The sequence below is a fragment of the Hyperoodon ampullatus genome (genome assembly GCF_949752795.1).
Source record: "Hyperoodon ampullatus genome assembly, chromosome: 12".
Classification (NCBI taxonomy): domain Eukaryota; kingdom Metazoa; phylum Chordata; class Mammalia; order Artiodactyla; family Ziphiidae; genus Hyperoodon; species Hyperoodon ampullatus.
In genome coordinates this window covers 29,260,861-29,285,321 of record NC_136925.1, presented here as the reverse complement: position 1 = coordinate 29,285,321, position 24,461 = coordinate 29,260,861, and the positions used below count along the sequence as shown (strand labels likewise).

Sequence of the window (24,461 nt, the reverse complement as noted above, 5' to 3'; positions counted from 1 at the left end):
CAAGACAGCGTGGAATACTGGAGATATGAGGGCAGGTGTCAACAAAGCTGAATGTGAAGGTTGGCTCTGCTCTGTAACCCTGAGGCAAGACACTGAAGCCTCGTTTTGCTTGTCTGGAGGATGGAATGATAACAACCATCCTTCAGGCCTGTTGTGATGATAAGTTAATAAGTCTGTAAAGAGCCCGGGTCCTGAAAGGCCCTCAGTACACTGCAGGCCTTATTATCCTCACTGGTGGAAGCAACAGTGAAGAGGGAAGTTGCTGATTAAAGTAAGATAAAGAAAGAACTAATGGAGGGTTTCCCTGGTGGCGCAGTGGTTGAGAGTCCGCAGGGGACACGGGTTCGTGCCCCAGTTCGGGAAGATCCCACATGCCGTGGAGCGGCTGGGCCCGTGAGCCATGGCCGCTGAGCCTGCGCGTCCGGAGCCTGTGCTCCGCAACGGAAGAGGCCACAAAAAAAAAAAAAAAGAAAGAAAGGAGAAAGGCACTGGGGAAATTAGCAATCAGTAGAATCAGATGCTGATAATTAACAGCTACCTATGACTCCATTTTGTCCAGAATTAACGTATTCTCTGAATGTCATTTGATAAGATACAAGGTATTCATTGCCTCATCAGCTAATAGAAGACTTCATATTTTCCCTTGTATTCTGTATATAAATATTTTTCAAATGATCATGAAATCTTGAAAGTATGGCACCCTAGAAGTAACAGGATGGCTTAGCCACTGCTTCAGAGTAAGACAGACAGTATAAGAAGCAGGGGAAGATGGGCTCTGACTGTTTCCCAAAGACACTGTGTGGATTGTTCAAGGATAGTCACTGGGGATGAGCAGAAATGGATTTCAATTGAATAATCAAATTGAAAACACAAAACATCCTCCTGTCCCCTAGGCAAAGGGTATCTGAAAAGAATGCTATGTCAGGTGAAAAAGCAGGGCTTAGGAAAATAGCAATGAATGCAGAATGAACTAAGGAGGGAGATTTTTCCACTGTGAAGGGAGGAGAGCTTCCTCTCATTTAAGGTCCCAGCTGCTCTGTACTGCAACAAAGAAATGTTTCTGAATTGTTTCCAGGAAAGCTCAGAATTTATTCTGATTCCACTGGTCTTAAATAGGCATAAATACCACTTTACAATCCATCCTTCTCATATTCAGTTTAAGTAACTATGTTTCGCAGAGGAATAAAAACCCTTGACTCTTTCTGATGTAACCACCTTAGGTTCTGGGAAACCACGGTGAGGGTGTGAGGAATCTCACCTGCGATTCCTTGAGTTAAGCTGACTGGGCTGAGGCCTCAAGCCTCAGGGCTGGTGTTCTCCAGTTACTTGCCCATCAAGGAACACTGACTTCTAAAACTTCAGTTCCAATGTGGACCAAACCAGACAAAATAGTTGTCGTCGTTCCTCAATCCTTTAACATTTAATCATTCCTTTTCATCAGGACTTCACGCCAAAAGAGGACCCATGCAGAGTGCCCTTACCTGCCAGATCTGCTCTTCACTCAAGGAGGTCAGGCGGTCGCTCTTCAGGACCTCCTGAAGCAGACAATAAGGGAGCGTTAGAATGTCTTCTGGGCGACTCTTCAGGAGCTCAGAGAGATGTTTCACTAAGAAATCGATCACTGCCTTCTCCAACAAAGTGAGGTTAAAGAGGTCAGCAAGTCTGTACAGATCCAAGTAATTAAAGCTATTTAATTCCTGGTGCCAAAAAAAAAAAAAAAAAAATGGAGAAAAGATCTCTTAGAAATCAATCCAAGAAAGAGCAAGCAAGAAATTCAGACTGACTCCCTCAAGTCTGCATGACAAGAGTGGGAGAAAGGGAACTGCACTCCACTGATAATGTAAAAAACAACAACAACAAAATCCGCAATTATATGGCTCTGGGCAGAGAACTGTTGTTCTAGAATTTAACATTTTTCCTTTCTTTGCCCCTCTTAAAACCAATATACTTAAAGACATCTTTAAAAAGGGACTGAAAGGGGTTTCTGGTTTTACTGGTTAAAATGTTACTTTGCAACTTTTTCGAAACATTTTACCAAAGAAAACAATTTGTCTACCATATTTTACAGCTTTCAGGTGGTAAGTTTTTTCTCCTAAAGATAACATGAGGGCAGGTAGAGTGGGAGCCATGACTAGATGACAAAAACTATAGCCCTACTCTTTGTCTAAAACTTCAAATTAAGTACAAATTTGAGTTAAAAACAACCTATCCTGACTTAATGAGCTAAAACAAAGATTTTTACATGTAAAGTCTCAGGAAATGAAGACATCTCACAGATTCCTGTCCTGAATAATTCTATATTGAATCCACCTGAGATGGATGATTTATAATTGTTCTTTGCTTTTTGTGAGCCTCAAAAATTCAGGCAATCAATGACAATCTTTTCAAAGAGTTTCTATAGCAATGCTTCATTGTGGGGGGATTCTACCTGTCTCTACAAGTTCTCAAACTCAGAGCCAGAGCTCTAAAATAATGCCCCCAGAGAGCCAGGACACCTGTGAAACCTTTGCCTTGTAACTCTGCAAGAACCATAGTGGGCATGCAGGTTTGTTGATAGAAAACTTACCTATTTCAAGTAGATTGAGAGTGGGCTGTGTCCCAGTTTTCCCTCATTTTCAACTTGCAATTATTATTACAATATTTTCAAGTAACTTAAGGAATGCAGAATACCCTCAGATAGCTATTTTACTCCATTGATTTATTAAGTATTTTCAACATACTTATCCCTTTTTCTAGTAATCTAGCAGTATTAAGAACTCTTTCTAAAATCTTTATATTCTATTTTAATGTATCTGTTTCCATAAAATTTTAAGGTTTAAAGGAATATGTTCTAAATCGGCACTGTCCAACATGGTCACCACTAGCCACATGTGGCTACTGGGCATTTGAAATGTGGCTAGTGTGATTTGAGATGTGCTGTGTTAAATATATACTGAAAGCAAGGAGTAAGAAAAATAGAATATAAAATGTCTCATTAATAATTTTTACATTGATTGTATGTTGAAATGGTATTATTCTGGATATAGCGGATTAAATATATTATCATTAATTTCACCTGTTTCTTTTTACTTTTTAATGCAGTACTAGAAAATTTAAAATTAATGTATGTGGCTTCCATTAAGTTTCTATTGTACAATGCTGTTCTAAATAATGAAATGTATAATGAAGAAACTGTAAAAACAGATCTCAGAGAAGCAGCTGCATCATCACCACGGCTACCTGATTCTTTTGTTTGTTTGTTTTGTTTTGTTTTACTTCAGATTCTATTTCTTTTGGTGGGAGATGACACTTTAATTACATTCCTAACAGGAGTCAAGCTAGATGACTTCAGGAATCAGCCATAAGATTCTGGCTCTTAATAGCTCTACTGGCCAACACAATTGAAAAGGAATAAATACTTATCTATAAAATGAAGTTTACCACAGTTGACCACTAAAATCCATTACAACTCAAATATCTAAGGGTCCACTCATAGCTATTCAATTAAAATATCTGGGCTTGCCATCCAGCAGATTTTATCAAAGGAATACTGCATATTTTGCCTCCAGCATCAGGTTTTTCAAGTAATGTTTAAACTTATTCTTCAAATCTTACTTTTTCCTATTGGTAAATTCTACTACGGGAGGAAAGAAGATGTAACCCTTGCACATGGAGCTTCCACAACGAACTTTAGGACCATCTCCTCGGGATGAATAAGTTATTTCTGGTCAATACATCTATGAAGCCAGTTTAACTGCTCCAGGACCCTGGATATGATTTCAGTGTCCCAGTAAGTCAATCTGCAGTCCCCCAGATGCGTGATGGGGGTCGGGGAGCAGTGTCAGTGCCTTTCAGGTACCCTGGGCGCATGCTCAAGCCCTGGTTCAAGGTCCTAGGGCAGCGCCCAGCCGCACCACACAGAAAGATGAGCATGCAGAGGCGGAAACAAGCAAGCTCTGTAAAGTAAAAGGTGGACGGGCACAGCTGAGGAACAGTGTTTTTTTTCCCACTCGTTCTGCCGAAAAGACGTATACGGCTGTGAGTTTGGGGCTGGATTATGTAGCGGTAATCAAATATTCTTTATTAAGCATCTTTATATCTTTGTATAGAGACACTGGGTTTCTTCTGATTAGAAGCCTGCAACTTAAATACAGGCCAATTCAAAACTGCGGACAACCAGAGAATTAATTTAATTTAATACAGGTTTTAAGAAAGTGTGCTTCTTTTCTGCTGTGTTTCTTTTGAATGTAATTATTTAATGCCTGCTTCCACAGTCCTGAAATGTTTTTGTTTCCTAAGGGTATAATTTTATGTAACTCCCAAATCCAATCTAACACAGCATTTGATATTAGTGGAGAACTAAGGCTAAATACACAAGTGTCAGTGGCTAAGTGAAGAGCAAAGGGGAACTGAACTGACACATACCCGTGTACAAGAAAAACAGCAGTTAAAAGTCTGCTCCTGGACTTCCTTGGTGGTGCAGTGGTAAAGAATGCACCTGCCAAAGCAGGGGACACGAGTTTGAGCCCTGATCTGGGAAGATCCCACATGACCCGGAGCAACTAAGCCCGTGCGCCACAACTACTGAGCCTGCGCTCTAGAGCCCGCGAGCCACAACTACGGAAGCCCATACGCCTAGAGCTCGTGCTCCACAACAAGAGAAACCACCGCAATGAGAAGCCCGCGCACCACAACAAAGAGTAGCCCCCGCTCGCTGCACCTAGAGAAAGCCCGTACACAGCAATGAGGAGCCAACACAGCCAAAAATAAATAAATAACGTTTTAAAAAGTCTGCTCCCTATCTTTACCTTTTCATTTCTCCTCTCTTCTGCTTAAAAACATAATTTCCCCAAATCTCCTGTGCTTTTTATGTATGTCAAAGGTTTCCATTCCCTTTGTCATGCATACTTAGCACCTCGATAGTTACACTGTGTAAACTGGGGAGTTGAGGGAAAAAAGAAAACCTTCATTGAGGTCTTGATACCACAATATACGTTCCTCCTACTGGAGCCAGTGTGTTTATGTGAGTCTTAAGCAAAATCATCACTTCTTGTTCTTTTGGCTAAGACCATATGCAAGCAAAATAATCACCAATAATGCTGCTTTTAAGGATTCCCATTAATGTGATTAAGGAGGTGGGAAGCAATGGTTAAACTGCATTAAATGCTCACCTGTAACACTCTGCATGGAAAAAAAATCATCACTGTTATGAAAGTAGTGCCATTATGTTTCTGGTTATAAAAAGTAATAAATTTGTCCATTTCATAAAATTCAGGAAGTACAAAGTATGGGAAAGAAAACAAAAATGATTCATATTTCCCCATGCAGAGATAATCACTATTAATGTTTTTGTATATATTTCTAGACTTTTTTGAAAGAAGTCTTTTATATATCAAAGAAAGAGAAAGAACAATTGTATTCAGGAGCAGAACAAACTGTCAACAGCCATAGGCACTTGGAGGCAACCCAGGTTGGTGGACAAGAGCAAAGGCCATAGAATCAGGTAGACCTGGTTCAAATCCAGTGCAAATTCTTATTGTTGGCTGTGACCCTGGGTCAGTCACTGATCCTCTGTTATTCCCCATTTACGAAATGCAGAGTTCACCCAGTTCATAGGGTCATTGTGGAGGTAATGAATCAAAAGCACTTACCGCACGGCTTGGCACATGGAAAGCAGACAGTAGATTTGGCAGGCAAGGAACAATAAAGGACATTTGAGCATTGTTGTTTGGCATCCATAATCCCTGATTCATCACTGAGGCAGTGAAGTCAAAACAGAGAATGTGGTCCCTTTAGATATCAAAGTCTTAAGTAAGCTGCACCATTAAATCAGGGAAAAGGAGGACAGCCAGAGTAAAAACCATGCAATTGAGTTGTAAACTGATTACATGTTAATGCCTCTCACATCTATATTATTAGCCCAGATCTCTCTCCTAAGCTCTGAATTCATTTTCCCAACTGCCGATAAGAGGACATCTTCCCTTGGATATTCCACAGCTATACTGAACTCAACATGCCCACATTGAACTTATGTTTTGCAAACTTGCATCTTCTCTTTGTTCTAGTTATGAGATTGTCTCCCTTCTCTTACATTCTGTGACGCAGAAATCCAAGTGCCCAGGTAGAGGCAGTGGTTTTGAGTTGAAGTGACAGCTCAGCAACAAGAAACTCTCTTGAGTGAAAGGAAAATCTTTTTCTTTTATTTTTCTAAAAAGGTTTCATTTCTGTCACACTGCTTCTCACTTGAAATTTAGTTTCTATTCAGAATTATGGTGCATACATTGTTGTTCTTTGGGGAATCTTTTTAAATAGTATTTATTTTCCTCTGGTTTAGGGCTATTTGGCTTTTCTCTTCCCTTCTATTTGTTTCTTATAGTGTGAACGACAAGTGAAATAACAGAAGAAGAACCATAAAATGTGTCCCCAATACTATACCAGCTATGGAATAAACACCAGTTTTCCAAGTGCAATAATTCTTAAACCTCATATATTCCCCAAATTCAGTCTTTTGGTGTGGCCTATTTCTCTAATTAATTAAAATGGTTATTCCCTAGATTAACTATTGAATATGGTAGGGAAAAGAAAGCACAAGAAAGGGAAATACTATCTTATGTTGGCTTACATTCAAATGTAATTACTTTTGTGAGGCAAATTACTGGGTGGTAAGGACATGAGTGGGAGGCAGTAGGGTAGTTTGGGGGCGTGGGTAAACCCTGTGGCCCTTTTACCAAACCAGGGGAGGCAAAAAAGTCCACCTTTGTGATGGATGTCTCCTGGTGGGGTTCTCATCTGTAGCTGAGTGACTGGCCACTGTATTAGCAAGTGTCTTTCAATATCCCAATTAAGCAAGTGCTAATAATTAGTGATGAAACTCCATACAAGACTCTTTTTATATTATAAAGAAAGATTAGAGAAGATTTAAGCCTATCCCTGAACCAATGTCACCCAGACTCACTTACATTCTAATACACTTTCTTGAATGGGAGAAAATGGTGCAGGCTTATAGCTGAGGTCTGCATGTTCACTGCACATAACCCACAGCCTAGCTCATGTAGGCCACAGCCTAGAGATGTGTTGATGTGTGCCAACAGTGATACAAGCTGAGAATCAATAATGCATATTTCTAATACATAGTCTCTCTTAGTTTCAGTCACACCCATGTTGTGTCCCAGCCTGTCAGTAACCCCTTGACCATCCAGCACTGCAGTTTAATCATAGCCGTGGCAGGGGAATTATGTGGAACACAGAAAATATTTGTCATCTTGTGACTGCATCTACTGTAGACTATCTCCAAAATCTGCCCCACAAATACTCTTCCTCAAATCTAAGAGTCCTTGTTAAACTGACAAGATTAGGAAATCTGATGAAGATGCTTTAATACTAAGGATACCCATGCAAAACATGGCCTTAATAACACCTATTTCTCTTGTTGGCTCATGTAATTCTGAGAACATTACTAACTTACAAAACAAAAATAAGCATCAGCAACCTGTACTATAAGAATGGAAAACTATGGCCTATGCTCAAGATAATAAGAAACCTCTCTCAAGGTCAAAATAAAAGTAAATGCCATTTTGATTTCCTGAATTCCCTCCTCCCCCCTTCTAAGATAACCAAATTGAACAGGATTCCACATTTTTCTAGGTAATAACACTCAAAAGATGTGACTATTTTGACAATGCTGTGTTTCACTGTTATAATTATAACCTTTCTTTTCCAATTATTGATGCTCTTCACTTATACCCCCTTCAAAATGTCACCTCCATTACCACATGTCAATACTTTACTACAGATAAAGATGGTCAGGATAGTGATTTCTATGCCTCTCATGTAATAACATGCAGGAAACTTGAAGTTCTATTATAAAATGTTGATATTGCATCACATTCTGAGGAGTCCTCTAAATGAGAAGTCACCCTTGTTACAGAAGTCAAGAAATCTTTTTTTAAAAACTATGCCCGGGACCTCCCTGGTGGCACAGTGGTTAAGAATCCGCCTGCCAATGCAGGGGACACTGCTTTGAGCCCTGGTCCAGGAAGATCCTACATGCCGCAGAGCAACAAAGCCCGTGTGCCACAACTACTGAGCCTGCGTTCTAGAGCCCACGAACCACAACTACTGAGCCAGCGTGCCACAACTACTGAATCCCACGCACCTAGAGCCTGTGCTCCGCAACAAAAGAAGCCACCGCAATGAGAAGCCCATTCACTGCAACAAAGAGTAGCCCCCGCTCACCACAACTTGAGAAAGCCCGCATGCAGCAACGAAGACTAAATGAAGTCAAAATTAATTAATTAATTAATTTAAAAAAAAAACTATTCCCAAACAGATTCAAAATAGCCTGATACAGGGACTCTGCATATAATCAAATCAGTATGATTTGATTTTTAGCAATGTTAACCAAAAGTTAAATAAAACTATTGTACTGGCTGCTTATAGAGACCAAGTACCAAGTTAGACATAATAAATCTGAAGCCCGTTGTAAGTCCTAATGCTTCCCACTTCAAGTCTCCTGTCACAAACCAACAAACTTGTCACTAAGCTATTCGTGCATGTTATCTTCCAATAAGTAAAAACATTCCTAGTAAACTACTAAGAAGGTTTTACATCTTATGTTTTTTGTATCCTGTACAATGCTAATCACAATGCTTTATCACAGATTGTAATTTAAAAAGTATTTGTTGGATTATGAATTTTAAAAAGCAACATGTTTTTAAAAAGTTGTTTTTTGTTTTTTGTTTTTGTAAAAAGCACCCCCACGACTTCAAATGGAAAGAGGAAATGACAGTTTGGGTATAGGTCTGATTTTACAATTGGGCAAAATAAACAGATTGCTCACAGTTAAGTGAGAAAGGTGCTCTCAAATATTTGATCTGAACTTAGAAAATTCTCTCTTGATGCTAACTACCCATCAGGGCTTTTATATAATTGGTTAACATGGGGGAACACCCACTTGTGGTGCCAAATGCATCCGGCCTGGCTTCCACAGTGAATCTCAGGTCTCCTGTCTTTTTACATGTTGATTTTTCTTTCCTTCTTAGAATGTCAAAAAGGAATCTTACTTCTCTTTGTATTTAGTGATAACCAGAAATATATAAATGTCTATGCTGTTTGCCAAAAGTATATCAAGCATTATCAGTGTTGGGAGGAGGACGGCAACCGGAATTAGCTTCCTCTTCCTAAGCAAGACAGACCACTCCAGCGGGAAGGATTGTTCCTTCTTCTGACTTCTCATTTCAGGAGCTACTTGTATACTTGAATATTTACTTAACCCTTTGCCACTGGTTACATACTTTTTCCCCTAGTTGTGTATAAAGGTACAGACTGTATCTGTACTTCTTTAGATCTTCCTCTCAGTCTTCACAAAGAGCACTTTATAAACTTTGATGGATGGATAGTGGGTAAATAAGAAAGAATATCAGACCTTTAAAAAGTCAACTTTTATTGCCTTTACTTCTTAGTTTACAGGAAAACATTGATTCTCCTGCTCCTCTAAAATTATCCAAATATTTTAAATATTTGAATAGTAAATATTAAATAAATTGATTAAATATTTTAATCTTTAAATATTAAAAATGCCTAGAATGTTAGCCACCCTGGAAATAAATATGGCAGCCCAGAAAGAGAGAGAGAGAAAAGAAATAGCTATTGCCTAAACTTTTCATAACTGTATGCTGTTTTGGGGCTACCATTCAATATCAGGTGTATTGTCATTTTATTCTTTATGACTCAGAAAGATTATAAGTTCAACTTGTTGTGCATGTTTATTTGAGTTTATAATTTTATATTTTCCCTGTCACTTTCACTAGGTTGTAAGTGTGGAGACAAGGAACTGGCTGCATGCTTAGTTTGGAGTTGTAGAAAAAGCACATGATTTTTTTTTTTTTAAAGAGTTGTTAAAATAATTTCATTAGTGTATCAGTCAAGGTTCTCCAGAAAAATAGGAGATACACAGAGAGACAGATTTTAAGGAATTGGCTCACAAGATTGTGTGGGCTGGCAAATGTGTACAGCAGGTCAGCTGGCTGGTAACTCAGGCAGGAGTTGAAGGTACAGTCTTGAGTCACAAATTTGTAGATCAGGCTCACTGGCTGGAAATTCAGGCAGCATTTCTGTGTTACAGTCTTGAGGCACAATTCCTTCTTCTTCAGGAAGTCTCAGTTTTTATTCCTAAGGACTTCAACTGATTGGATGAGGCCTGCTCATCAAAAGTGGTCTACTTCATTTAAAGTCAACAGATTTTAGGAAAGCACATGATTTGAAGCTGACACATATGGATAGCCTCAGCAAGTGATTAACACCTCATTAGAAAAATCGGAAAGGTGATCTGTGATAAGGATTTCCAAAAACATATGTAAAGTACCTTCCACATAGTAGATGCTCAACATACAGTAGCTGTCTCATTATTATTATGCCCTTTTAAAAATACTACCAACAGTGCTTAAGCTATAGCTTTGCATATTCCACAAATTTTACTCACTGATAGGGTAAAGAGAAGAAAACACTGAATGTCTAATATGGACTTTGTTTTTCTACAAATAACAGCAAAAATCAAAGTTGTTGTGTAACATCATTCATTTCTTTTGTACTTAAAAAACACTTCACCAGAGATAAAAAAGGAGAATAGATTGAGACATTATACTGGACCATCACCAAGTATGTATTACTATAATGTACTCTGGTTCCCATGTTCTATATTACACACAGCAGAAAAGACACACAGAGAAATCTAAGGATGGAGGAGCTGCATTTCTTTATGACCTTATTTGAAAGATAAACTCCTTGGAGAAATACAATTTATTCAGATTATCAAGACCCTGCTGTGCAAATCTACATTCTGGGAGCACACTATGGAGATCAAAAAATATTTACTTTATTCTGTTGGGTATAAAAGCTTTTAATGAATGCATAATTAAGGCAAAAAAGAGTGTATACAGCTTTAGAAATTCCACTTCTGAGCCAAGCCATTAATATCCAAGGCACCATACCCAGTTGTGATTCCACCTGTTTCCTAGTTGGATTACAACCTAGTTATGAATCAAGGCATTACATGACTACAGGACCTGGTGCTGCAGAAAAGGACTGCACTCCAGGACTAGAGAAAGCAACATAAAGGGCTTTGTTGTGGATGTGTGGTGAAGGGCTGGCCCTTTGGAACATGTTGAAACAAACAAATAAACAAAACCCAAAACCTTGGGATGAATCATGTAGGAAAAAAGTCATCATGCATATCATGTACATAAAGGGACCTGTAAGTTTTCTCCATAACATCTTATATTAGAGTTGATGGGATAAAATCTAACAGTTATGGAAGAAAAAATGAGTAAATCATTGACAATGCAGGCCAGATTATTTGCGATATGATAAAATAATGTAAAACCAGGTATTTTTATTTGTATAAATATAGAGATATAGTTATATTTGTATACAAACAAACATATCTGGACAGCTGAATGCAACTATATATTCATGTATTGATACAAATATGCATATGACACAGTGTGATTAAACTAAAACAAAACATTAGCAGCAATTCAAAAATACAAGAAAAAAACCCAGCATGCTCTAATTCTTGGAGCCTTTGAAGGCCTGTTTAAATATATTTGTGCTGTATAACAGAGGAATTCTACAATTAGGTTACTAGTACACTTTCATAATCAACTGTATGCATAATATCCAAGGCTCATGAATAATTTTATATTGCTCCTTGGGAAAGTCTGTAGTAAGCTGGAAATCCAGTATGAAGGAAGCACAGAGACACAGCCATCAACAACTAATAATTCTGGCCCCAGTCACGATGTGCTGCAAAATGCTACTGCAAAGTTTACTAGAGCTGTCTCAGCACATCAGGTGATTACCACTGAATTATGGACTATAAAGAGGAAATTAATGTATACTTTTCTTTCTTTAATCAAAAATAGTCTATCTGAGCAACTGGAGCTTTAAAACAAAAATGTCAATAATCACAAACGTTTTTTGAACGATGAGAGGCAAAATCAGGTTAAAATTTTTTTAAAGAATAGTAGAGCCTGGAAGTAATTCTGGTATATTTCCTTACTTAGTGCTGCTACCCAAAGTCAGCTGCTGAAAATTAGCCCAATTCTGCAGAATTTCAATACTCTCTCAGTTATCCACATAGACTTTCATCTTAATCATTATTATACATAAGAATGAAGACTGGTAAGGTTTTTTGTTTCAAGTCTTCATCGTTTTGGCTTTTTATATTTTGGATGCTATGCAGGATATATAATATCAATATTTTACATATTTACGTATTTTATATATAATGTAAATTTTTCATATATTTATAACTGGGACCAGTTCAAATTTATCTAGATATTATGACACTTTCAAAATCTGAATATCAGTGACTTAACGGGCTGGTAACTGATGTGAATTGAGGTGGCAAGAGCATCTGAAGCAGTGGTTCTCAAACTGTGGTCCCCAGACCAGTAACATTAGCATTACCTGGGAACTTGGTAGGATGCAGATTCTCAGGCTCCTGCTCAGACCTTTTGAATCAGAAACTCTATGGGTAGGGCCCAGCAGTCTGCTTTAACCAGCTATTCAGGTGATTCCACACACGGTCAAGTTTAAGAACCACTGATACAGAGTACACATTTGAGTGAAGAAAGAAATGACTCTAACCTGCATAAATATATTCTTACAGCAGAACAAGATGCATGACCCCAGTCTCTCATCCCAGACTCTGAAGTGGGCAAACATTATTCTCAGTGTATGGGGCTGAGGCCACAGTACCTGAAGCTGAACTAACGACACAGATAAGCAGTCATTTCCCAGCACATGTCCCTCGAAAGGCAGCAAGGAGAAGGTCGGCAGCCTGCTCTAAAGGATGTTTGTGGAGGGAGAGTGAAAAAGGGGGTGGGGGAGATGTCTAGGAAGAAAAGACACCTGAAGAGAGGGAGGCATATGGACAGCAGTCTCCTTGTAAGGACTAACTTAGATCTTTCTTCTGTTAAACAAATGCACTGCCTGTATTTCCCCTAGCTGGGGAACTTAGGATACCATGCAACTGTATTACAGAAAATTCCTATCACAGGGAACTCTCTCGGCACATGTAGAAGGAACGCAAACAAACATGCGTTTCTAAGCAAGTGCTATGCACTAGAGCTAGAAATAAAAGATTTTCCAATTTCTCCTTGAATTCTGTATATGAGGATGCAACAATATGTTTTATTTACAGGAAGGGCAGGGGAAACCATAAAACAAAACTTCCTACCTAAAAAGCAGCAACGCCATTGTATATATGTGCCACATCTTCTTTATCCATTCATCTGTTGACGGACACTTAGGTTGCTGCTTATATACAATGGAATATTACTCAGCCATAAAAAGAAATGAAATTGAGTTATTTGTAGTGAGGTGGATGGACCTAGAATCTGTCATACAGAATGAAGTTAGTCAGAAAGAGAAAAACAAATACCGTATGCTAACACATATATATGGAATCTAAAAAACAAACAAACAAAAAATGGTCATGAAGAACCTAGGGGCAAGACAGGAATAAAGACACAGACCTACTAGAGAATGGACTTGAGGATATGGGGAAGGGGAAGGGCAAGCTGGGACAAAGTGAGAGAGTGGCATGGACATATATACACTACCAAATGTAAAACAGATAGCTAGTGGGAAGCAGCCACATAGCACAAGGAGATCAGCTCGGTGCTTTGTGACCACCTAGAGGGGTGGGACAGGGAGGGTGGAAAGGAGGGAGATGCAAGAGAGAAGAGATATGGGAACATATGTATATGTATAACTGATTCACTTTGTTATAAAGCAGAAATGAACACACCATTGTAAAGCAATTATACTCCAATAAAAAATAAATAAATAAAAAAGTAGAAACACCAAGTATCATGTTGCTTTTAAAAGCATCAATTTTTACTATTTATTAAAGTATAATTTCAGTGTGATGTTTTCATTTATCAGAGACAGGGAGAAAGTGATGGTTCATATAATTATTTGTGACTTTTCTTTTCTAAAACAATACAGGCACTTCCACAAAAGCTAAGAGAAGTGGCACAGAGGAAAAATATCTTTTACAGAATGGTTATTATTTCCAAAATATTCAGGAACAGCCTTGTCCAATATGCTGTTGATTGGAAGTAGGTAGTAAAGTCTGTGAAATTTCCAGGAATGAAGAAAGACAGGAGTGATGGAAGTGGGTAGGAAGGTTAACTGTGGAATTAATAGAGAAATTCACAAGTGAAGCATGCAATTCTACTGGCTCTGGTTTTCAGGGTACCTATTGCGTGTAGGATACTATGCTATAGGATACTTTGCATGCACTATCTCACGAACACTCCAACACTCCTAAGATGTACATTGTATATACGTTATCATATCCGTATCACATCTGTATTTGTGGGCAAAGAGGTCATGTAACTTGCCCAAGGTTACACAACTCTGGGACATGAACTTATATCACAGAGAGATAGATAAGTAAATCAATACAAATAATACAGTGTGATCAGCACTCTGGAAGAATGCCTGTAATTAATGAAGAGGAGGGAAATCCACCTCCAACTAGGTGGATTTATCAGGCAGCTCTGGAAGAGGAGCTATAACACATGAGCAAACTACTTGCAGGTTAAAGAGGAACTCGTAGGGTGACATAACGAGGGAAGAATAATCCATGGAGAAGAAGGCTTCATACAAAGAGGTTTGGGTACGGGGACATCATGAAGTTCACAATGATTGTGGTATATCATGTGGGTAGTAACTTGTTTTTTTTTTCAAAAAAAAAAGAAGGCTAAAGCAATAGGAAGTTTCATAATAAAAATGGAACCTGTGAGCCACTTCAAGAGGAATTAACCTTGTTTTGAAGGAGGCACTGGGGTGAGGCAGGAGTGAAGGCAGGTAGGTCCACTGGTTAGCAGGAAGCTTCTTTAGTCCAGGGAATAAGTATTGAGGATTTGAATTAAGATGGTGGAAATGGAAATAGAGAGAATGAGAGAGATTTAAAAAGTTAAGGGAGTTCACCCAAGCCCTGCACACAGATGTTTGTAACAGCTTAATCGTAATTGTCTAAACTTGAAGTGACCACGATGTCCTTCAGTAAGTGAAGGGGTAACTAAACGTGGTCCATCCAGACAATGGAATACTACGCAGCACTAAAAAGAAATGAGCTATCAATACATGAAAAGACACAGAGGAGATTTAAATGCATATTACTAAGCAAAAGAAGCCAACATGGAAAGGCTACATACTGTATGAATCCAACTATATGACGTTCTGGAAAAGGTGAAACTGTGGAGATAGAAAAAGATCAGTGGTTACCAGGGGTTGTGGGGAGGGGAGGGAGGGATGAACAGGCAGAGAACAGGGGATTTTTAGGGCAGTAAGACTATTCTGTACGATACTGTAATGGTAGATGCATGTCATTACACCTTTGTCCAAACCTACAGAATGTAAAACACCAAGAGTGACCCTTAATGTAAACTGTGGACTCTGGGTGATAGTGATGTGATAGTAGGTCCACCAATGGTAACAAATGTACCTACTCTGGTGGAGGATGTTGATAATGGGGGAGGCTGTTCATATATGGGGGCAGGGGGTACATGGGAAATCTCTGTATCTACCTCTCAAATTTGTTGTGAACCTAAAAATTACTCTTTAAAAACAGTATCTTAAAAAAAAAGTTAGGGAGGTGGAATTGAAAGGTTTTGGTGATAGCCTATGTGTAGCACAAGGAGAAGGAATATTTTAGGATGACTCCTGGGTTTCTGGCTTGGGTTAACACTGAGAAAGGTCATATGCCTGTGGGATATCCAACAGGAAATGCTGACTAGGCAGTTGGCTTAGAGATGATAAAACATGCTATCCTTGAGTACAGTAAGAATAGGGCACGTGAAGGAGACAAGAAATTAAAAGGACAAGGTTAGAAACCTAGTTTGTAACCAGGAGACAGGGATCCAGCCTGTGTTTTAGGGAAAGAAATTGTTTTGTGGGCCGGAAAAATAACTTAGGTTGTATAGCAAAGTACTGATTAGCTTTAGTCAACAGACAGGAAGCTCAGTTGAGCTACTGCAGGAACATCTAGGAAAAATAATCCAGATCTGAATGATGGCAGTGACAATGAAGAAAGAGAAGAAGGCATATGTGAGAACAATTTAAGAGGCTAAACCAATAAAATGTATTGAGATTCATGAGATCATGGAGCAACATAAGATTATGCCAAGGTTTCTGGTTTGGGTTGCTACAAGGATAATGGTTCCTTAACAAAGAGTGGGAGGAGGAACAGGTGAGTAAGACTGGGTGACAGTGAACTGAGATGCATGTGGATGCCAGCCAAGTGGAGACAGCTGAACACAGAGCTTGGAGCTCAGGAGAGGAGACTGCAATCCTCCAAATGTGGATGAAAGTGATGGTGAGCAGAAGAGAAGAGCACACACATGGCATCACTGTACCCAGAGGGATATTCACAGAGCTGATGGAAGAAGAGTTTGTAAAGGAACTGAAAAGACGTAGGAGGAGACCTAGGAGAGAGTCTTGAGAAAACAGAAGTGTAGGAAAGAAAGGAGCTAATAACCACTGTCAGAAGGCTGTAGAGTGGTCACATTAAAGACCACAAAAGGCCCACTGCCTTTGACGACTAGGAGGCTTTGGGGACCTTTATCGGAACAGCCTTTGAGGAGTCATGAAGGCAGAGGACTGAGTTCAATAGGACTGAAGAATGAATAGGAGGTAAGGAAGTGCAGACACTGTTCCCAGTTCGGTAGTGAATGGAAGGAGCGAGTTGTGATAATGAGAAAAGAAGAAAAGTTTCTCCCATCTTATTGATCCTATTTTAAAAATGAAAGGAAGGTGCCAGTGGAGAAGACATTGGAACCACGGGAAACACAGGAGGTACCTGATGCATCAAGTTGCTGAAAGGCAGTTTAGCCTTAGAGAACAGGGCAGACATTTAACTATGGGCAGAAATATTTGCAGGTGCAGGGTGAACAGGAGGATGGATATCTTAAATGAAACATAGATTTTCTTTTAATGCCCCTAATTTCAAGTATTGATAATGGAATTAAGTGAGATTGATTTTGTTTGCTTTGTTTATTGATTCTGAACTCTAGCATTAGTAAAATATTGGAAACATCTTATTTTTGAGAAAAATAGGCTGAAAGTGATTTTAAAATTGCCCACCACACAATAGTTAGCTTAGAATAGAAATTACTAATATTAGAAAAATCCTTCAAGACAATCTTTCTTGTCTTTAAGAACTCATAAACAAGGAAGACATAGTGAACCCTAGATTACCCACATAACAAATTAAAATGCCAAAATGACTTCCTTGGCCAGCCAGTCTGTCTCTGGGCTGTCACTGACATCCTTTGGTGTGGGCTTAGGGAAGAAAAGCCAACATAATAGCATATGAAAAGATTAACTGGGATCCTAAAATGGCTGCTAAAAAATTTATGATATATTTTAGAGCCAAATATTAATGATATTTGAAAAATTTGATATTCTGGATCACCCATGCCAGATAGCAAATACTCATGATTAGAACAAATAATTAGTAGCTGGCTATGATTTAGTAGGGCTGATACATTTCTACCCTTTCTGATCATTTTCACTGACTTTAAAAAAAATCTGAAAGATTAAACTGTTTGTAATATATTTTCCAAAATTCGTACTTTAACTTTCTCCAAATACAAGAGTATCAGCTCTAGTGAACTATGGAATAGCACTCAGTGTATTTGATTAGGGGCATATTCAATATATATGTTGGTATAATCATTTGTCTTATCTAATGCGGGAAAAAAATAGCTCAGCAGTGGAGAAAAACGAGTGTAAGTTATAACTTCTCAACCTTGAGGATAAATTATTCTATTCAGAACACCCACTATATATTATGTATTTAGGAGATACTGCTAATTTAATAATTAAAATTATAATAATACATTGTTTGGAAGAGATAACCTCCTATAAGTCATTGTAGTATTACTTAGTTTAAAAAAATGATACTCTATTAAGAAATACTGTAAAATATGCAAGATCTTCAGTGCCAAATGCAATCCCCATAGAAAGTATTTTCAAATTTAAAAAAAAAACTGTATTCAATGGGTAAAACTAATGTAAGACTGACTTATTAACATATTTTCCTCCCATAAGATAAAATTTCAATATTTAAGCAAGAAAAAAATTACTGAATGGATGCACCATTCGTTCCCTCAACACACATTGCTATGGACTGAACTGTGTCCTTGCAAAATTCATATGCTGATGTTCTAAGTCCCAGTATGATGGTATTTGGCGATGTGACTTTGGGAGGCAGTTGGATTTAGATGAGGTCATGAGGGTGGGGCCCTCAGGATGGGATCAGTGTTCTCATAAGAAGAGACACCAGAGGGCCTTCCCTGGTGGCGCAGAGAAGAATCCGCCTGCCAATGCAGGGGACATGGGTTCAAACCCTGATCCAGGAAGATCCCGCTTGCCGTGGAGAAACTAAGCCCGTGCCTGCACTCTAGAGCCTGTGAGCCACAACTACTGTGCCCACGTGCCACAACTACTGAAGCCCACGCGCCTAGAGCCCCTGCTCCGCAGCAAGAGAAGCCAACATAGTGAGAAGCCCACGCGCTGCAACCAGAGAAAAGCCTGCACGCAGCGATGAAGCCCCAACACAGACAAAATAAAATAAATAAGTTAAAAAAAAAAAAAAAAAAAGGAGAAGAGACACCAGAGAGCTTGCTGTCTCTTTCTCTCTGCCATGTGAGAACACAGCCAAAAGGTGGCCATCTGCAAGTCAGGAAGAGAGCCCTCATCAGAGCCTGACCAGGTTAGCACCTTTATCTTAGACTTCTAGCCTCCAGACTGTGAAAAATAAATATCTGTTTAAATCACCCAGTCTGTGGTATCTTGCTGTGATAGCCCAAGCTGACCAATACAGACACTGAGCTCTTGTGATGCGATGGGAGGGACGGGGTAAGATATAAAGAGATGTAAGGCATGACCCCTGCCTTCAAGAGTCCCACAGTATACCTGGGGTGGGTAAGACACTTTCCAGCCACAGTAAGCCCATGAGGAAATTGATGCAAAAGCAGCACTCAGATACTTTCTGCTTCTGCGAAGCTATTTCAAGGATCCTGTGTTTCTCAGAGTTGAAAGGAAAAACAATATTTTCTAAGTAAAAGAACAGTAAAATCACCATTTATGTAAAAAAAAAAAAAACCCAGAAATACCCAGAATTCTTCCTAATACCCTCATGAGAGAATAACATTCTTTAAACCTTTGTACCTTCACTGAAGAGAGAAAATGACTAATTCTCATGGTAGCCCATTTAGTGTAAAACTAAATGAAGACAAGGGACGACTAATAAGCATCAGTCACAGAGGAGGGAGATTTAGGGCAGGAAGTCACTTCCTCCCTCTTGCTCCCTTTACTTGGCTTCTGAATGATTAATAGTAAGAATTTTGGCTTTGCTCTACGAGACAATCCAAATGTGCACACTGTAAACAGAACAACCCTTCAATCTGGGGAAATGATCTTTTATGCTTGTAAAATCAGAAAACAAAAACAAATGAAAACAGAATAGAAGCCTCCCCCGACCCCCGTTTTCGTTACAGTGATAAAATGCTCTACCTAGAGCACTCCTGTCCCTTTCCTCTCACATCACAGCAGCACGTCTCCTCTTTCAGGTCACGTCTTCCCCATAAAAGTGCTAAACTAATGCCGCTTAATGACAAATTAATGTCCATGAATAAAAAATACACCTCTAATAGCATAGAGTAATTTGCCATTACAATATCATCATTGGACATGCCCCTGGTTTAATACGATGTATTTAATTCATAACCTAATGAGTGATATATAAAAAGAGGGAGATGAACCCTGCAATTACATTTATGTGAGTCTGTCACCTTATTTGTAAAACCTTAGAGTCATTTACATTCAAATTAGAACAAATGAGTGATTTCACAAAGTGCAGTGATAAATGACCACAGCAGCCCAAGACAAAACTGTATTTCCTGTGAACACATTAACAGTTTTCTATTATTTGTTAAAAACTACAAGGCATATTGCCCAGTGTGGTGTGAATAATGACTTTTTTACTGATTAGGTCAGAAAACTAATATGTAGCAAAATAAATAATTTTTCTTTTCATTTTTTCTGATTTTTGCTTTAAATTAACTACTGAATTCTGGTGGATTCACACTGCCACCTGCTGCCTAGGAGTAGATATTAAAAGTATATTCCTATCAAGGAGTTAATTCACCCCTTTGGTGGTCTTATTCAGAAAGTCTAGTGAGGGTTCTTTCTTGTCAATATATTTAAATTGCATTTCATAATAAAGGCTGATACTTGGCAAACAAAAAGAAACTTGCTAATCAAATAATAGGATATAGCATTTATTTGGGGGAGAGAATACAAAATGTACAAACTTTTTTTTTTGAAAGCTAATTACAAAAAAAGACATTTTCAGCAAAGCATGTGTATCTCCTAATATATCACTTTCAGGGGATACAACACAAAGTCCAGTGGCCGGTACCCCGATCTTATGACAGGGGACGGTTTGGAAGGGTGGTGTGTGTGTGTGTGTGTGTGTGTGTGTGTGTGTGTGTGTGTGTGTGTGTGTGTGTGTGTGTGTGTGTGTGTGTGTTCCCTACTCCTGACCCTTGGTACAACCTGAAGGCAATGACTGAAGGCTCTGCTTGTCACTCAGGACCTCTACCACCTAGTCTTCCCTCCCAATGACAAGTTCCAACATGAAAGGAAGGCCTTAGGGTCCAGAACAGAGCAGACCAGGAAAGGCATGAGGACTGGTGATGAGGTTGGGGAAGAACAGGCCTGGCCTTGGAGACCAGGCTAAGGGTTTCTGCACGTGAAATGATGCTGCCAAATGGTCATTAGGGGAGCTAATAGACATTTCCAAATCTGATCAACATCCTAGTTCTGAATTTAAGTTTCTCCACCTGTAAAAATAAAAGAACTCTCACCTGCCTTAAGGGGTTGCTTAGCAGAGGAGAAATGGGAATCTTTGTGCAAAACACTCAATACAGATAGGCTCTCAATAAATGCTGGTTCTCTTTCCTGGGAAAGATAATGATGGCTCTGGGGACTACGGTTTGGCATAGATAGAGGATAGAAACAAGCAGACCCCTTAGGAGGAAATTATGAACTCTTATAACATATAGCTAATGATGGTGAGAGTCTAAAGAAAGGTAAGAAAATTAGCAATGGAGAAATGAATCAGGTCTGAGAGATATTTGGTAGGTAGCATCAATCCAACTTGGTAATTGATTGGATATGATGGTGAGGAAGGGGTCTGAGACTATGTCCAAATTTCTAGACAACTAACACATTGATGGTACCATTAACAGAGAAAAGGGCAGGTTTTCTCATGTTAGGTTTGAATTGCCTGTGTGATGTTTAGGTACAGATGTTCAGAAGCTAATTTTAAAAAAGGTTAGAAAAAAATCAAAGTTTGTGAAAACAAACCGTACTCAGAAAGCCTGTAATGTTTATCTGAGGGACTTGGTAAATCAGTAGACACATCAGAATCTCTATATCCATAGCCCATCTCTCTGAGGATGGTCTGCAGAGATTCCTTTACAAGATTTAACATAGTGAATGACATTCATGTAAACATGCATACACTAAAAAACAAGAAAATTTACGCATTTTACTGGGTCCTTTTTATACACAAATATTGCTCTTTAATGAATTGGTTCATCTTTCTGATGAAATTTTTAAAAACAGCACAATGGACAAGGAAGACGAGCAGAGGGAGGAAAAGGGAAAGAAGCATTCACACTTTATTTGGGACTGAACCTCAGCAGATAAGCCTGACAGGTCATGGTTATTAATGATATATAACACGACAGGCTACACAGGACAGAGTCCTACAGCATTTCATTGCAAAGCAAGTGAGAAAGGATGCAAACTTGAGCAGTTGTCTGTAAATCCCTCATCTTGGGATGATGGGCTATTACTGTAGCCATTCCCCTTGTACTCACCCCACCCCAAATCATTTAGCTGCTTTCATTGCCAGGCTACCAGTTAATCTCAGCAACCTGCACGGAGAACATGTGTGTTCTCAATGACAGGCCTGATTAGAGGGCCTGGAGCCAAAAATGAATACGGGGAAGACCTCACAGCCTGGGAAGCTAATTTGATGGCTGTCCTCACTGACAAGAGGGGCACTGCTCCTGTGGTGTGGGGTCCTGGCCCTCAGCAGCCTGCCAGAGGAAAAGCAAGAGAAAGGAGCCCACACAGTGGCCTCAAAGTGTCCCTTCCCTTGGCTGGGCAGGGGAGCAGCAGCGTCTAGGCATGTGCAGAAGAAGCTTCAGGTCAATGCACTAGCCGATGGCCGCAGCAGCTCAGGGAGGCTTGGGGTGTGGTGGGGAGCTCAGGAAGTGCCCACCCAGCACTTCTCCTGGCATACGCTTCCTAAAGCGCCCTGGAGGACAACAGGAGGCCTACTGAGAGCCGGGGTCTACCCTCCACATCTCTGAAATAATGGTAATTTGAGAACAACAAAACAATACCAGACATCTTAGGAAAACGGTTTCACAAACTCCTCATTGGGCAAAGTACCGAACAAGAATGGAGAATATATTAGCCTTGGTTGATGGGTCTTCATTTCTAAGTACATTTTAAGCACTGAAGATTTTTCATTTTAACAGAAAATATTTTATATACCCAATAAAATGATTCCATAGGAAATTAAAAATCAGTTGAGCAATAATACCAAAAATCGTAAATAGGTCCAGTTATTTGACTATGTCAAAATATGAAAGCAGACTGACCCCTTCTGGTAATTTGATAATCCTTAAAGAGAGGCAGGATATATATTTGAAAAGGAGTGACATAATGAAGGTTTCTGCATACACGTGGTTTTAGTCCTTACAGTCCAAGTTTCCTTCTACAAGTTGGACATCTTGCAACATCACAGATAAAAAGGAAAAGGAAAGTTACATAAGAGAATGAAATGCAAACATTGGTGAAAAGACAGTGAAAATTCTAACCCCTGCTCAAGCAGGCTAATAATAAATGAACTGTCCACAAAATACATCTGTTTGCAAGCTACATTTTTTTCCTCAGCAAAATAATGAATTGCAAGAATTAAATTCTGAAGTGCACACAAGTCACTTGGTATCTCAACAGGTTCATCTGATGGGATAGGGAAAAATACCCGTGAACTTCCAACGTTCATCTGGAATTCTCATTTAGAGAGAATTATAGGTTTAAGTTTACACACACACACACACACACACACACACACACACACACTGTATATATACTGTATTTTAATGTGCATCATAACTAGCACTATAACCCAACTTTTGTGAACACACATCATTAATTATTACCTGCCATGGAAAAAGTGAATCAGGTGATGATGATGCTGAAAGCACAAGTTGCAATATTTGATGTAGAAATGTCAAATAAAAGTAATTTCAATTTCACAAGTCAAACACACACCTTTGAAATCTTGTAACCTTTCTACGTTATTCCCATTTGTTACTTGCAGAAAGGGATTAAAACAGGTCTCCCATATCACCCAACAATATTGAGGGGAAAAGAAAGGAAAATGAGATAAAATAGTTAAACATTTACTGTTAGATTAAGTATGCTGAGATAATGATAAAACTTTCATATGCTGTATTTGAACTGCTCCTTAGGTGAACATGGCTGACATTCCTCACACTGTCTCCCTAGGAGACACTGGTTCCTATTTCCTGAGGTTGCTGGGGGGATGAAATAAGATGATATATGAGAAAGAGCTTTGGAAATGACCTAATGAGTAACAGAAGTAAAGGCTATATTTAGAATTAGAGAAATTATTAGGAAGGAAATAACGTAATTAGGCAGAAAAAAATAGGATTTTTCTACTTACTAACAACATGTCATGTGCACAAGGACAATATAATTAAATTATGTGGATTTATTATTTTTTAAAGTTTATTTTCACTGTTGTTATAATGCTGTAATAAATGCAAGTTAAAGGTTATAGGAGTGGAATAAATGGGAGGATCTCAATGTAGGGGGTTAGTACTTAACTCTCTGAAAAATAAAAGAGACTCACATCCGTACTATCTGCCTAAGATGTCCCATATCTTCCTATTGAAACAAAGGGTTTTCATTCAAGAAGGAGAAAAAGGCCTTTGGAATCAGAAAGGCCTATCACTCACCAGCTATGTCACTTTGGGCAAACTGGGTATATTTCAAATCTTTGATTTTTTTGCCTATAAAAATGTGCCACGCTGTTGTGAGGACCAAACGTGAAGCATCGGCGAGCAAACAGCAGGTGCTCGGTGGATGGGAGTTTTCTCTCCCTCCCCCTCGCAGAGCCTTTCCTGAAACCCTAGCAAATCAGGGCAAGAATGCACAGATCACTCATCATCTCTCCAGCATTTACTGCCCGGGAAGTTCATGCAGCAATTAATTATGTATGACTTCATGATATGTTAGCTACTGTTACTGAAATCTTAAATGACTAACCAACTTCTCACGCATTTCTGCAACCA

At 39.0% G+C, this 24,461-nt stretch overlaps 1 protein-coding gene across 2 annotated transcripts in view; it reads right to left on the bottom strand.

The window, feature by feature from the left end:
* KLHL32 (kelch like family member 32) overlaps positions 1–24,461 on the bottom strand; it is a gene marked incomplete at both ends in the record, with an annotated part of 177,836 nt that overhangs the window by 73,840 nt on the left and 79,535 nt on the right. For both annotated transcript variants that reach the window (XM_079716580.1, XM_079716581.1), the window contains one exon: positions 1,482–1,697. In XM_079716580.1, the coding sequence (XP_079572706.1) occupies positions 1,482–1,697 (216 nt within the window). The remainder of the gene's footprint in view (positions 1–1,481; positions 1,698–24,461) is intronic.